The sequence below is a fragment of the Oppia nitens genome, unplaced genomic scaffold (assembly GCF_028296485.1).
Source record: "Oppia nitens isolate AA-2021 unplaced genomic scaffold, nextdenovo-longstitch-racon4-pilon3 scaffold15_pilon_pilon_pilon, whole genome shotgun sequence".
NCBI classification, from domain to species: domain Eukaryota; kingdom Metazoa; phylum Arthropoda; class Arachnida; order Sarcoptiformes; family Oppiidae; genus Oppia; species Oppia nitens.
The window spans coordinates 1,372,303-1,389,425 of NW_026533194.1; the positions used below are offsets into that span (position 1 = coordinate 1,372,303).

At 27.8% G+C, this 17,123-nt stretch overlaps 2 protein-coding genes across 2 annotated transcripts; both read left to right on the forward strand.

The window, feature by feature from the left end:
- The first annotated feature begins 496 nt into the window (after window positions 1–496).
- On the forward strand, window positions 497–4,064 carry LOC128964976 (cholinesterase 1-like). The gene is made up of 5 exons (XM_054311632.1): window positions 497–521; window positions 1,860–1,969; window positions 2,319–2,934; window positions 3,014–3,868; window positions 3,938–4,064. The coding sequence occupies exons 1-5, from the start codon at window positions 497–499 to the stop codon at window positions 3,997–3,999; spliced, it is 1,668 nt and encodes a 555-aa protein (XP_054167607.1). The 3' UTR covers window positions 4,000–4,064.
- Window positions 4,065–8,097: 4,033 nt separating this feature from the next.
- Window positions 8,098–16,539, forward strand: LOC128964977 (uncharacterized). Its single transcript, XM_054311633.1, has 3 exons — window positions 8,098–8,393; window positions 15,472–16,467; window positions 16,521–16,539. The coding sequence occupies exons 1-3, from the start codon at window positions 8,098–8,100 to the stop codon at window positions 16,537–16,539; spliced, it is 1,311 nt and encodes a 436-aa protein (XP_054167608.1).
- Window positions 16,540–17,123: the final 584 nt, after the last annotated feature.

Here is a 17,123-nt window from a genome sequence, read left to right on the forward strand (position 1 = left end):
AATAGTTAAATAGCTTTTTATATGCAATTTAATTAGTATTTAATATATATTTATATAAATATATACTCTATTAATATATTAAATTTATAAATAAATTGTTTTATTATTTTTTCATCTATTTTTTGACCATCAATACTGTTTTTAGTTTGTATTAAAATTACTGGTAAATTGTTTGAATAGTTTTGGTCACAATTTATAATGCAATTACTATTGTATACACAAATCAATGGTATGTTTTATATACCGATTGTGAAAAATCATAATAGATTTCTCTCTCTCTCTCTCTCTCTCTCTCTCTCTCTCTCTCTCTCTCTCTCTCTCTCTCTCTCTCTCTCTCTCTCTCTCTCTCTCTCTATCATTCATGTTGTATAATATACGATAGTATTATTGTTTTTTATGTTTGGTTTGTTATATACCCGATATTTTATAACCATAATGTTKTTGTTGTTGTTTTAGTATCTTTTTGCAAAATGTAAACCAATAATGACCRCTACTAATGGCYATATCTGTATACAGTTTGGGTATAATACAGTATAATAGTACAGTATATACATTACGTATATAAAGTTGTATATATAAAACAAACAAATTAAATGAATGATTTCTATAATAACTATACAGATTTTATACAATGGATAAACACACTAATATAATACACATATAACTTATAWATATATATATATATCCAGTAATGTATATAAAAAATAGATGATTGAAAGTTAAAAAGCATTATAGAGATTATTAACAAACAAAATAAAACCTAACAATATTATTATTATTATTGTTTTTTCTGTTAAATATATCGTTAAATTATATATATATATATATATATATATATATATATATATATATATATATATATATATATATATATATCATAATATGATATATATAATGACTTTATTATTATTATTATTATTATTAATAGTACTGTATTTGATTGTTGTCGTTGATCTGTTTTTTATACAGTAGTTATACAAACAAACAAACAAAAATCAGATAATAATAAAATCATTTATCATTATTATATACTATTGTTAKAATTCAGTTAGAATTCAATATAAAAATAAAATATTTAAAATAAATTATAACAATATTTTACACATTGTATAAGTAATCTATAAATAATTTAAACRCAATTTAGAAACTATTTATAAAAGCATGYTATTAATTAAAAATTTTATTTAAAAATAAAAAATTTAGTATTACAGTGTATTATATTTGTGGTTATTAATTTTTTATTATCATATTATAATTTTTTTTGTATATGAAATTTGCACTATAATAGTGATGACAAAACAACATTTTTCAAATATTTTTTATGAGATCATTACAACTACAATAAATAAATAAAATTTTAATTATAAATTTAATTACTACTACTACTACTACTATTACTATTACTACTACTTGTTTTTATTACAATATTATATTTGTAAATGATAATATTCAGAAATATGAGAAATAATCAGTGATAATAAAGTTAAAATATATTGTAAAAAAATATATATTATATTATTATAATTTTTTTTTATAATTATTTGTTAGAGTATAGTAATTATATAAAAATATTAATTTAAAAAAAAWATATATCCAACAAAATACAATATGTAATATATGCAATTAATTATATATATATATATATGTATTAAATAGTTTATATTATTAATGACACTATTAATTGTTTATAAGCTAATTATCACGAATTAATAGTAAAATAATTTATATATATACAAACTATAAGTCTATTAATTTGTATATATTTAGAAATATGAATAAATTTTCAATAGTTTTCAATTTTAGTTATTTATTATTATTATTATTATCATCATTGTTATTATTATGCAATAATTGTCAAGGACAGTCATCATCATCATCATCATCACCGATACGGGTATCAATAACTAATGGTACAGTTGAAGGACAGTCATATTTGGTCAACAATAACAAGACTGTCCATAAATTTATTGTAAGTAACAAATAATTATATAAATTATTTGAAAACATTGTATTTGTTTTTGTTGTTAATTAATTAATTAAATAATTTTCTAGTGGCCCATAAATTTTTTTTAAAACAAACATTTAATTAATATTAAAATTATTTTACTAATATATAAAATTTTATATATTAATTAATACTAAATTATTTTAATTTTTGTAAAGTTATTATTTTGTTTAGTTGTTATATTGCTATTGCCATCTATTTATAGATAATTTTATAGTAAATATATTATATATATAATTTAAACTTTAATTTAAATTTTAGATTAATTAATAATTGTTTATTTTTTAAATGTAAATTAATTCATTAAAAAAAGGGCATACCATTTGCAAAGCCACCTACCGGTGCCAACCGTTTTCAGAAACCTGTTCCCTATGACCGCAAATTTGCCGGTATTTATGCGGCCGACAAAATCAAACCTCAATGCATGTCACCGATGAACACGTCGGTAATGTCCGAGGACTGTCTCTATCTGAACATATGGACAGCGGCGGCCAATTTGAATACCAGTGCTACTAATACCGGGACCACTACTGGCCAACCACCACTGCTGCCGGTAATGTTGTGGTTATACGGCGGCTCATTCATCATGGGTTCGGCCACTAAACAAGTGGACGGCTTGAATATTTTCGATGGCACACAACTGGCGCTCAGGGATGTAGTTGTGGTAACTGCTAACTATAGGTTAGGTGTGTTTGGGTTTCTCTACAACAACGATGATAATGCTGATGATGGTGATGAAGCACCCGGTAATATGGGACTATGGGATCAGGTACTGGCCATGCAGTGGATACAGTCGGAGATCAGGGCGTTTGGCGGCAATCCCGASTCGGTWACCATTTTCGGTGTCAGTGCCGGCAGTATGTCTATCAGCGCACACATTGTGTCTCCTGTTTCGCGTCAATTGTTTASMAACGCAATCATGGAATCGGGTAATCAAAAAAATAYTGTCTAAAACATACCGGAGCTGATCTAACTAACCAAATGTATGATTAATCCACGCTATTATAGGTTCGCTATATATACCACCGTTGATGACCACTAAGGAACAGTATTCAACATTTATGAAACAGTTTGCCACAAACGGGTCGTACTTTGCGGGCAATACTGTCTGCGCCGACGACAGCCATTGGGTTCGGTGTCTGAAAGGACTGTCGGCTGAAATGTTGAACAGTGCTCAGGGATCGCTATTTTTAGGTACATTTCGGCAAACAACTGGCGTACCGTTTAGGCCGATATTCGGCGACCAATTGTTACCGAAAGATTTCGGTCGTGCACTCAAAGATCGGGACTTTAAACAAGATGTCCGACTACTGGTCGGCCATTCGGCGATGGAAGGCGTGTCGTTTGCCAACGATTTTGACCAAATTGTCGGTTTGGACGGTCGYTACAATCCGCGACTGATGCCCGACAAAGTGACCAGCGATCAGATTGGCAAAGATATCGAACAGTTTATGAGTGGCAACCAATTAAAACTACGGAAACAAATAGCCAGTGACTATACTGACAGCTATCGGTCAGTTGATAGCGACCAGACCCGTGAACTAATACGTGCGGCCGCCCATTCGTTCGGTGATTTTGCTATCACTTGTCCGACTATTATATATGCCGCCGAACTGGCCAAACAAWTGGTAGCCAATRGTAGTACGGTTCAGGATAAACATGTATATCAGTATCGATTGACTTATGCCAACTCCCGGAGCATATCGTACGACAGCTATTGGGCAGAAGCCGARCACACGGATGAACAGCCACTGGTTTTTGGACGTCCACTCAATGATGATGTGGTGGACCAACAGTGGACTGAACTGACCGACAATTGTGTTCATTGTTTATGCAAATATGGACCGACTTTGCCAAACATGGGTTTGATTTTTGTTTGTATACAATATTTCTATTAATAATTTTTTTTTGGTTTGTTTTTGATTTGTATAGTAAACCGACAATCGGTGGCAAACAGTGGCCACAATACAGTGTCCGGAGAGACGGCAAAATAAATGCCACATATGTTGAACTAAATCCACGATTAGTTGACTCGCATGTTGTCCATCGGGACAGATATCGGGGAACAGATGACCGAACAGTTGCGGCTATCAATAATTGTCTGGACTATTGGTTTCAATTGTTTACTGAACCAAATAATACTAATAATAATAGTCAGAAAAAATTAGACATAAATAATATGTTTATCATTATTGGTATAATTTTTTATTTTTTAATACATTATACACAATAAATACACTTAAATTTATATTTATAGTAGTAGTATATAGTAGTAATCAAATTCAAATTCAAATCAAATAGTTTTTTAATTGAACAACAATTTTTTTAATTATTAATAAATCAATTGATAAAACAATTGTATTGTAATTTGTGATCACTTTTATTGTTTTTATTTTTTAAATTGCAATTCATTCTCACAAAATACACCACAACTCTAGTCTACTTTAAAGTCCTACTCTAGTCTACACTTACGCCTATTTGTCTTTCACCAGCCTTTACCCGAACCGCCAGTTTTCCAATAATACGGTCTGGTTTTGTTAGGCGGMGGAGGAGGTGGTGGTGGCGGCGGCGGCGGTGGTGGTGGTGGAGGAGGAGGTGGTAGTCCACCAGTGCCTCCATATTGTTGCTGTTGCTGTTCGTACTGATAATTGGGTCTCGGTTTTGGTGACGGTTGACGACGATTACTACCACTACTACTATTATCCTTGATTTTCCGACTTTTGTCCCATTGATTAGGTTTGCGTTGGCCAGTAGTCTCGTATTTTGTTGTCTGATCTCTGCATTCACCCCACCATCGATTGGTAATACCCGTATCGCGCAGTTTATTTCGCCTAAAGTTTTTCAATTCATCGATTAGCGGATCTGTGCCGTCTTTGGTCARCGTCGGCCGATTGACAAATCGCGGCGGCGGTTTKGGCATCGGCGGTAGTGGTGGGTCTAGGTTTTGACTGTCCAGTGTCGTCGTCGCCGTCATCATTATCATCCCCTTCCTCACGTCTCTGGCCGGACATGGATCCCCGATCCTGTCTGTCCGATTCGTCCCAAAGTGGCCGATCTCGTTGCCAGCCGCGTCTCAATCTGTTCCGATCAAACTTCATAAAGTCTTCGCCAAAATCTTGCAACGCTCCCGGTCCGCAACGGCCCGTCGGTTTGGGTATCGGTGCCGGTTTGGGTCGTCTATAATTTCTTTGTTGATTGTCATCKCCCGGAGCTGTGGTGTCCTCATCCACATCATCGTCAGGTCGTACATATTTTGGCACTTGTCGTTCAGTTTYAGACCAAAGTGGCGGACCTTTGCGWCCCGGCCTGAGCTTTGTCTTATCAAACTTTTTCAGATTATCCAACATCTCATCATTGTATTTRGGATACATATCTCGGCCACGATAACCACCGCCGCCGCCACCAGTCTGGCGGCGGTCAGGTTTCGGTGGTCGAAACGAATCGTCTTTTTCGGTTGTCTTRAACCAGTTTCCCAAACCGTCAGTTTTCCAATACTTTGCTCCGTCTGTTGTATTTGTCGCCCCGGAGGAGGAGGTGGTGGTGGCGGCGGCGGCGGCGGCGGCGGCGGCGGCGGCGGCGGTGGTGGAGGCGGTGGAGGTGGAGGAGGAGGAGGTGGAGGATGAAACCGTGGTTGTGGTTGCGGCGGCGGTGGAGGAGGTGGTGGTGGAGGTGGTGAGGTGGAGGAGGATAAAGCCGTGGTGGCGGTGGAGGTGGTGGTGGATAACCCTTATCTCTTTCATCCTCACCGTAGTCATAGTCTTTCGGATAGAAATCTGTCGGTTTTGGGGTGTTTTAGTTTTCTTGTCGGTCGTCCACTCAGTTATATCGCGTCTGACACCRTCGAGACCGCCGTTTTTGTCGACAAAATTCAATATRTCGTCCATCTTTTGGCGATCGTTGACCAAATGTCTGGCACCGATACCATCGAGAAACTYCAGCATCTCTCGGGGCGCCCGTTCCTCGCGAAACCCTTGTTTCGGATTCCAGCCTAACTGTCTGAGTCGTTCGTATTGTTTCTGTTTGACAGTGGCTACCAKTCCKCCGAACTCTTTGGCCTCGCGTTTGCTATCGAAATTCAGACCAACCGTACGATCGGCCGCATCGAACGTATGAAACTGTGGCCGCACTGTCTTATAGGTTACCGTATGCTTTATTTCCCATTCAAACTGTTTGCCCGCCGCGTACCCGCAGYTGTCGCTGACTGGTGTCTCTGTTGTAGTCATTGTCTGGCAAATTGTAGCACCGAATCCATGCCGATTGAGTRGTCGAATCMATTTCCAGACTGACTACAGTTCCCGGATTTGGASCGAGTYTGGTCCACTGTCGGTGCAGYGGCGGTACGGTTGCATTTATGTCGGCTACKGTTGCGTACAGMGATACCGATCCMCGACCTATCAGTCGACTGAGCAAATTGTTTTGTCGGTCAGTCAATACAGATGACCGAAATATCAGTTTCATTTGCTGATTGTTGTTGTCGTRCTGTCCACTCTCTCTCTCTCCCTCTCTCTCTCTSTCTCTCGGGCTTTGTATGTACTRTAAAATCAAACACTGTCTGTCCTAAATGGGTATTGTTKTAGCTAACTGTCCACTTMTTCAAATCAATTGTATTGAATATGGTTTGAAAAAATTAATGTTGAATTGATTTTTKTTTTATTTTAATTCTCTCTAATTGTTATATTTAATTGTTGTGTAATTTTTAATTTATATTTTTTTGAAAAAATTGAAAAAAACTATAGTTTTATGAATTAAATAAAAAAATATTATTGTTTTATTATAGATTTAATTGTTTGAAAAATACAAATAATAATGTTTTATTTTATTTTTTTGAAGCACCGGTAGATTAATTAATTATAAATATACATATATTTTTTGTTGTTGAATATAACTAATAATTTAAAATGTTCACTAATTTATAAAATTATTTATTTAGTCAACATTTTATTATTTATAATAATAATAATAATAAATTTTAATATCACTAACAAACTAATTGTCAATAGAGCTGACAAAAAAAATTAAAGTAAATAATAATAATAATCCATTTAATTATCAGTCAATATATATATATATATGCGTATAATACTATCTGAACGTCAATCTAATAATGTATATATGAATATATATGATATTTATTTATATAAGTAATCAGATATTAAATTTCAAAAAAAAATTTAAAACATGATTCAATGCAATGTCCAAAAAAAATATTTTTAAAACATTGTCGCCAAGTTGTCTATTAAGTTATATATTGTAACCCGCATGTTTTACTCATACATTACATACATATTAAAACAAACATTTATAACTACACACATAGCATGTCATTAGTTTATTATAATTTATTATAGCTGTTAAAAGTGTGTCATCATTACAAATAATTATGATTTATTATAAATAAATCATTTTCAATATGTATTTGATTTATCCAAATATTTTACATATAATTTAATATATATATATATATATATATATATATATTTAATAATAGACAAAACAATTATTATTTCATATTAAAAACATTTATATAATTACAATATATAATATCATTTCCTGTTTAAAATGATACATATTTTGAATATTACAGTATATATTCACTGTATATATTGAAAATAAGATTTTAAAAACTATTACTATTTATTTTGATTGCCTTATTGTAAAGATTTTATATGTATATATTTTTTATTAAACTAAATAACTATATACTTCAAAATTAATTAAAGTTTTTCTAATAAAAAGTATTAATAATTAATTAATTTCTAATTATGGCTAAACAAATATCTCTGTGCTATAAATATGTAATAACTATAAGTTTATGTATATCATTGTTTATAACGGTTAATATAAATAAATTTAATAATTTTTGTTATAAAATTAATATTAATTAAAAAATTTTAATATTATTTAGAAATTATCCAATGGTATACTAAGTGCATCGATAACTGATTATCAACTAATATATGGCATAACATTACAACAATTATCATTAGTATTGGTTATTAATAACATTATGTCAATGTTTGGATCATTGGGTAATATGCAGTATATATTTATTAATAGAAATAAAATAATCTAAACTAAAATAAAATAAATGTATGGTCAGTTTGGTAGTATATGGCACCTGTAGTGCCTTGTTGGCCAGTCTACCCACATATGGTTGGCTAATGGCGTCGATGTCTGTGTCCGGTCTATTTCACGATGGTTTCTATCTAATGAAAAACCTATGGATAATGGAAATGTGGTCCAAACAGTCGGCTCCATATTTGCATGCATTGAATTTTGCCGAAAATCTATCAAATATAATGGGAGCCGTACTGGCCAAACCGTTTTTGTCGACAGCCATACAAAACAGTACACAAACAACAACTACTAATACAATGGATACTACTGGGTCTCGTATATATACACCGACATAAACTAATAAATTAGAATATTACAGACCGATAATAATCATATTCTGACCCGCCTTAATAATGATATAATTAATTAAATTATTACAAACCCATAATAATCATATTCTGACCCGCCTTAATAATGATATAATTAATTAAATTATTACAGACCCATAATAATCATATTCTGACCCGCCTTAATAATGATATAATTAATTAAATTATTACAGACCCATAATAATCATATTCTGACCCGCCTTAATAATGATATAATTAATTAAATTATTACAAACCCATAATAATCATATTCTGACCCGCCTTAATAATGATATAATTAATTAAATTATTACAAACCCATAATAATCATATTCTGACCCGCCTTAATAATGATATAATTAATTAAATTATTACAGACCCATAATAATCATATTCTGACCCGCCTTAATAATGATATAATTAATTAAATTATTACAAACCCATAATAATCATATTCTGACCCGCCTTAATAATGATATAATTAATTAAATTATTACAGACCCATAATAATCATATTCTGACCCGCCTTAATAATGATATAATTAATTAAATTATTACAAACCCATAATAATCATATTCTGACCCGCCTTAATAATGATATAATTAATTAAATTATTACAAACCCATAATAATCATATTCTGACCCGCCTTAATAATGATATAATTAATTAAATTATTACAGACCCATAATAATCATATTCTGACCCGCCTTAATAATGATATAATTAATTAAATTATTACAAACCCATAATAATCATATTCTGACCCGCCTTAATAATGATATAATTAATTAAATTATTACAGACCCATAATAATCATATTCTGACCCGCCTTAATAATGATATAATTAATTAAATTATTACAGACCCATAATAATCATATTCTGACCCGCCTTAATAATGATATAATTAATTAAATTATTACAGACCCATAATAATCATATTCTGACCCGCCTTAATAATGATATAATTAATTAAATTATTACAGACCCATAATAATCATATTCTGACCCGCCTTAATAATGATATAATTAATTAAATTATTACAGACCGATAATAATCATATTTTGACCCGCCTTATTAATGATATAATTAATTAAATTATTACAAACCCATAATAATCATATTCTGACCCGCCTTATTAATGATATAATTAATTAAATTATTACTGACCCATAATAATCATATTCTGACCCGCCTTAATAATGATATAATTAATTAAATTATTACAGACCCATAATAATCATATTCTGACCCGCCTTAATAATGATATAATTAATTAAATTATTACAGACCCATAATAATCATATTCTGACCCGCCTTAATAATGATATAATTAATTAAATTATTACAGACCGATAATAATCATATTTTGACCCGCCTTATTAATGATATAATTAATTAAATTATTACAAACCCATAATAATCATATTCTGACCCGCCTTAATAATGATATAATTAATTAAATTATTACAGACCCATAATAATCATATTCTGACCCGCCTTAATAATGATATAATTAATTAAATTATTACAAACCCATAATAATCATATTCTGACCCGCCTTAATAATGATATAATTAATTAAATTATTACAGACCCATAATAATCATATTCTGACCCGCCTTAATAATGATATAATTAATTAAATTATTACAGACCCATAATAATCATATTCTGACCCGCCTTAATAATGATATAATTAATTAAATTATTACAGACCCATAATAATCATATTCTGACCCGCCTTAATAATGATATAATTAATTAAATTATTACAAACCCATAATAATCATATTCTGACCCGCCTTAATAATGATATAATTAATTAAATTATTACAAACCCATAATAATCATATTCTGACCCGCCTTAATAATGATATAATTAATTAAATTATTACAGACCCATAATAATCATATTCTGACCCGCCTTAATAATGATATAATTAATTAAATTATTACAAACCCATAATAATCATATTCTGACCCGCCTTAATAATGATATAATTAATTAAATTATTACAGACCCATAATAATCATATTCTGACCCGCCTTAATAATGATATAATTAATTAAATTATTACAAACCCATAATAATCATATTCTGACCCGCCTTAATAATGATATAATTAATTAAATTATTACAGACCCATAATAATCATATTCTGACCCGCCTTAATAATGATATAATTAATTAAATTATTACAGACCCATAATAATCATATTCTGACCCGCCTTAATAATGATATAATTAATTAAATTATTACAGACCCATAATAATCATATTCTGACCCGCCTTAATAATGATATAATTAATTAAATTATTACAGACCCATAATAATCATATTCTGACCCGCCTTAATAATGATATAATTAATTAAATTATTACAGACCGATAATAATCATATTTTGACCCGCCTTATTAATGATATAATTAATTAAATTATTACAAACCCATAATAATCATATTCTGACCCGCCTTATTAATGATATAATTAATTAAATTATTACTGACCCATAATAATCATATTCTGACCCGCCTTAATAATGATATAATTAATTAAATTATTACAGACCCATAATAATCATATTCTGACCCGCCTTAATAATGATATAATTAATTAAATTATTACAGACCCATAATAATCATATTCTGACCCGCCTTAATAATGATATAATTAATTAAATTATTACAGACCGATAATAATCATATTTTGACCCGCCTTATTAATGATATAATTAATTAAATTATTACAAACCCATAATAATCATATTCTGACCCGCCTTAATAATGATATAATTAATTAAATTATTACAGACCCATAATAATCATATTCTGACCCGCCTTAATAATGATATAATTAATTAAATTATTACAAACCCATAATAATCATATTCTGACCCGCCTTAATAATGATATAATTAATTAAATTATTACAGACCCATAATAATCATATTCTGACCCGCCTTAATAATGATATAATTAATTAAATTATTACAGACCCATAATAATCATATTCTGACCCGCCTTAATAATGATATAATTAATTAAATTATTACAGACCCATAATAATCATATTCTGACCCGCCTTAATAATGATATAATTAATTAAATTATTACAGACCCATAATAATCATATTCTGACCCGCCTTAATAATGATATAATTAATTAAATTATTACAGACCGATAATAATCATATTTTGACCCGCCTTATTAATGATATAATTAATTAAATTATTACAAACCCATAATAATCATATTCTGACCCGCCTTATTAATGATATAATTAATTAAATTATTACTGACCCATAATAATCATATTCTGACCCGCCTTAATAATGATATAATTAATTAAATTATTACAGACCCATAATAATCATATTCTGACCCGCCTTAATAATGATATAATTAATTAAATTATTACAGACCGATAATAATCATATTTTGACCCGCCTTATTAATGATATAATTAATTAAATTATTACAAACCCATAATAATCATATTCTGACCCGCCTTATTAATGATATAATTAATTAAATTATTACTGACCCATAATAATCATATTCTGACCCGCCTTAATAATGATATAATTAATTAAATTATTACAGACCCATAATAATCATATTCTGACCCGCCTTAATAATGATATAATTAATTAAATTATTACAGACCCATAATAATCATATTCTGACCCGCCTTAATAATGATATAATTAATTAAATTATTACAGACCCATAATAATCATATTCTGACCCGCCTTAATAATGATATAATTAATTAAATTATTACAGACCGATAATAATCATATTTTGACCCGCCTTATTAATGATATAATTAATTAAATTATTACAAACCCATAATAATCATATTCTGACCCGCCTTATTAATGATATAATTAATTAAATTATTACTGACCCATAATAATCATATTCTGACCCGCCTTAATAATGATATAATTAATTAAATTATTACAGACCCATAATAATCATATTCTGACCCGCCTTAATAATGATATAATTAATTAAATTATTACAGACCGATAATAATCATATTTTGACCCGCCTTATTAATGATATAATTAATTAAATTATTACAAACCCATAATAATCATATTCTGACCCGCCTTATTAATGATATAATTAATTAAATTATTACTGACCCATAATAATCATATTCTGACCCGCCTTAATAATGATATAATTAATTAAATTATTACAAACCCATAATAATCATATTTTGACCCGCCTTATTAATGATATAATTAATTAAATTATTACTGACCCATAATAATCATATTCTGACCCGCCTTATTAATGATATAATTAATTAAATTATTACTGACCCATAATAATCATATTCTGACCCGCCTTATTAATGATATAATTAATTAAATTATTACAAACCCATAATAATCATATTCTGACCCGCCTTATTAATGATATAATTAATTAAATTATTACAAACCCATAATAATCATATTCTGACCCGCCTTATTAATGATATAATTAATTAAATTATTACAAACCCATAATAATCATATTTTGACCCGCCTTATTAATGATATAATTAATTAAATTATTACTGACCCATAATAATCATATTCTGACCCGCCTTATTAATGATATAATTAATTAAATTATTACTGACCCATAATAATCATTTTCTGACCCGCCTTATTAATGATATAATTAATTAAATTATTACAAACCCATAATAATCATATTTTGACCCGCCTTATTAATGATATAATTAATTAAATTATTACTGACCCATAATAATCATATTCTGACCCGCCTTATTAATGATATAATTAATTAAATTATTACTGACCCATAATAATCATTTTCTGACCCGCCTTATTAATGATATAATTAATTAAATTATTACAAACCCATAATAATCATATTTTGACCCGCCTTATTAATGATATAATTAATTAAATTATTACAAACCCATAATAATCATATTCTGACCCGCCTTATTAATGATATAATTAATTAAATTATTACAAACCCATAATAATCATATTTTGACCCGCCTTATTAATGATATAATTAATTAAATTATTACAAACCCATAATAATCATATTCTGACCCGCCTTATTAATGATATAATTAATTAAATTATTACTGACAAATAATAATCATATTCTGACCCGCCTTATTAATGATATAATTAATTAAATTATTACTGACCCATAATAATCATATTCTGACCCGCCTTATTAATGATATAATTAATTAAATTATTACTGACCCATAATAATCATATTCTGACCCGCCTTAATAATGATATAATTAATTAAATTATTACAGACCCATAATAATCATATTCTGACCCGCCTTAATAATGATATAATTAATTAAATTATTACAGACCCATAATAATCATATTCTGACCCGCCTTAATAATGATATAATTAATTAAATTATTACAGACCATAATAATCATATTTTGACCCGCCTTATTAATGATATAATTAATTAAATTATTACAAACCCATAATAATCATATTCTGACCCGCCTTATTAATGATATAATTAATTAAATTATTACTGACCCATAATAATCATATTCTGACCCGCCTTATTAATGATATAATTAATTAAATTATTACAAACCCATAATAATCATATTTTGACCCGCCTTATTACTGATATAATTAATTAAATTATTACTGACCCATAATAATCATATTTTGACCCGCCTTATTAATGATATAATTAATTAAATTATTACAAACCCATAATAATCATATTCTGACCCGCCTTATTAATGATATATTTAATTAAATTATTACAGAAATTAATAAATTTATTTTATATTTAACTTAAAATAATAATTTGTTTAAACATTCCTTTAATTATTACTATTAATTATTTCAAATAATTTTTTTTGTGATACACTTGTAATATAATTTGTTTTAGTCGTGTAAAGCGTATGGTCAGTGTATATCCCTTTTATTTAGTGATTTAATTCAATAGATTGGCCCTAAAAAAATAGTCGACATTTATTTTAATAGTAATAAATTTATAGAAAATAAATATTTTCTATCAATGACATAAAAATTGATTTTTTATTAAAATTGTTAACTAAATTATTGTTAAATTTTTTTTGTTTAAATATAGCTATTTTTAAGTTACTATCAGATATTAAGTGTTTATACTATAATATATAAAATTAATTTAATTTTACATTTATATAAAAGTAATAATTATTTCATATTAACTTCAATACTAAAAACTGTATTTTTTCAAATTTTTTCACATATTTTTTTAAATATGATTTACTAATATTATATTACTTACATTTATTAATTAATTATTTACTAAAAATATTTAATAAAATTTTATTTTTCTAATTAAAATTAGTTGAAATTATTTTAATTRAAAATAAACTTAATAATAACAATAATAACATTTAATAATATATATTCAATATATATATATATATTATTTAAACTATAAATACAATCAATTAAAATATAAAGTTATTTAATAACAATTAAATTTATTATACATTAAATAATGAGATTAACGTAATATTAATTTTAATAATATGATTAAACATATATCTCTGAGATCTCATAAATATGTAATAACTATAAGTTTATGTATAGTTATGTTTGTAATGGTAATTAAACAAATTTTATAATATAATAAATTAAAAATTTCGTATTAATAATTATTATTAGTCTAAATAGTTATTTAATTATTTAATTGAATTTTTTATATATAATTATCTAGCGATTATCATGTGGTATATTAAATGCATCGATAACTGATTATCAGCTAATATATGGCATAACATTACAACAATTATCACTTGTATTAGTTATTAATAACATTATGTCAATGTTTGGATCATTAGGTAATATTATATACAGTATAACATAACATTTTTTTAAAAATTAAGATAATAAACATAAAATAATTTATATAATAGAGATATTTTATTTTTTAAAAAWAAATTATATTATAAATATATAGTTGGCTTAATATCAACGTATGTGAATAAACAATTGATTTGTACGATCAGTTTGATAGTATATGGCATATGTTGGTCARTGATGGCCAGTCTATCAACTTATGTATGGCTAATGGCATCCATGTCTGTGTCAAGTTATGTCAATAAACAATTGGTTTGTATGATTAGTTTGATAGTATATGGCATATGTAATGCTATGTTAGCCAGTCTACCCACATATGGTTGGCTAATGGCAATGATGTCGGTTTCCGGTCTATTTCACGAAGGTTTCTATCTAATGAAAAACTTATGGCTACTGGAAATGTGGTCCAAACAGTCGGGTCCATATTTGCAGGCATTGAATTTTGCCGAAAGTATGGCCAATATATTGGGACCCGTACTGGTCAAACCGTTTCTATCGGAAGCCATACAAAACGGTACACACATAACGTATTCAGTGGGCAATACATCACGTATATACATACCGACACTACTAACTGGATCGTTGACTGTCGGATGTGGCATATTTCTAGGCATACTGTACTATATTAAACGGTATGATCCGATCAAAGTGGACACCAATAGTAATAATAATAACAAAACAGATAACAAATCATTATCATTGATATCAATAGTTTTATACCGTTTACATAGAGAACTGGTACCCAATTGCTATCAGTTTACTATAATATTGTTTTGTTCACTAATTTATACACTAATTATTCTGTTTGATTCMACTTATTATTATTTRTCAACATTTGCACAGTTATCTCAACTWCAWATGAGTCAACAATCGGCYGCATATTTAGTGTCCGGSTTYTCCATAGCATCGGCTGTCAGTCAACTGGTTTGCATACCTGCGGCYAAATACCTGAACGTCAAYCTAATAATGTATATATGTTTGKCACTGGTATTTAKCGCACAATTACTATATTTAATTTTRGCCAACAATTCATTGGCCATTATGTGGACGGCAACCATACTGTTTGGTATWGGTTTCGGACCACTAGCCGGTTGTMTATTAAGTTATATGGAAATCCTATTTCCCGTAACCGATATGGTCGGCATGTTTTACTCATTCATACACTACATTACATACATATTAATGATACAATTRTTAGSCATTTATATCACTATTAATTGTATGTCATTAGTTTATTTTAATTTATTWGYTGTTATTTTGGCAATTATTTTGCTAATATGTATAAATGTTATGAATTATTTACATAATAATTAAATAACTATAAATTTGAAAACTTAACTAAATTAAAATTTTCAAAACATTCAAAAAGCCAAAATTAATTGAATWTATATACGATTAATCAAAAATAAATAATTTATATATATAATAAAAAATAATAATAATAATTAYAACAAAAATAATTATCAATAAACTACTTAYGSTAATTAATAATTTTTTTTAAATATRCAAAATTGATGAATAAAATATRGTTTTATATTYAAATTTTTATAYCACTATATTTTTTAAAAATAATATAAATTTTTAATATTATATATTATATATATATATATATATATATATATATATATATATATATATATATATATTCATACATAAAGTAATTAWWTAAATTRTGAAATTTTATTTCTATTATTATACGTAAAACTTTCYAACATCTAATTTATTAACARTTATTTTATCAATTGTTTTGCTAATGTGTATAAATGTTATAAATTATTTACATAACAAACTATCAATTGTG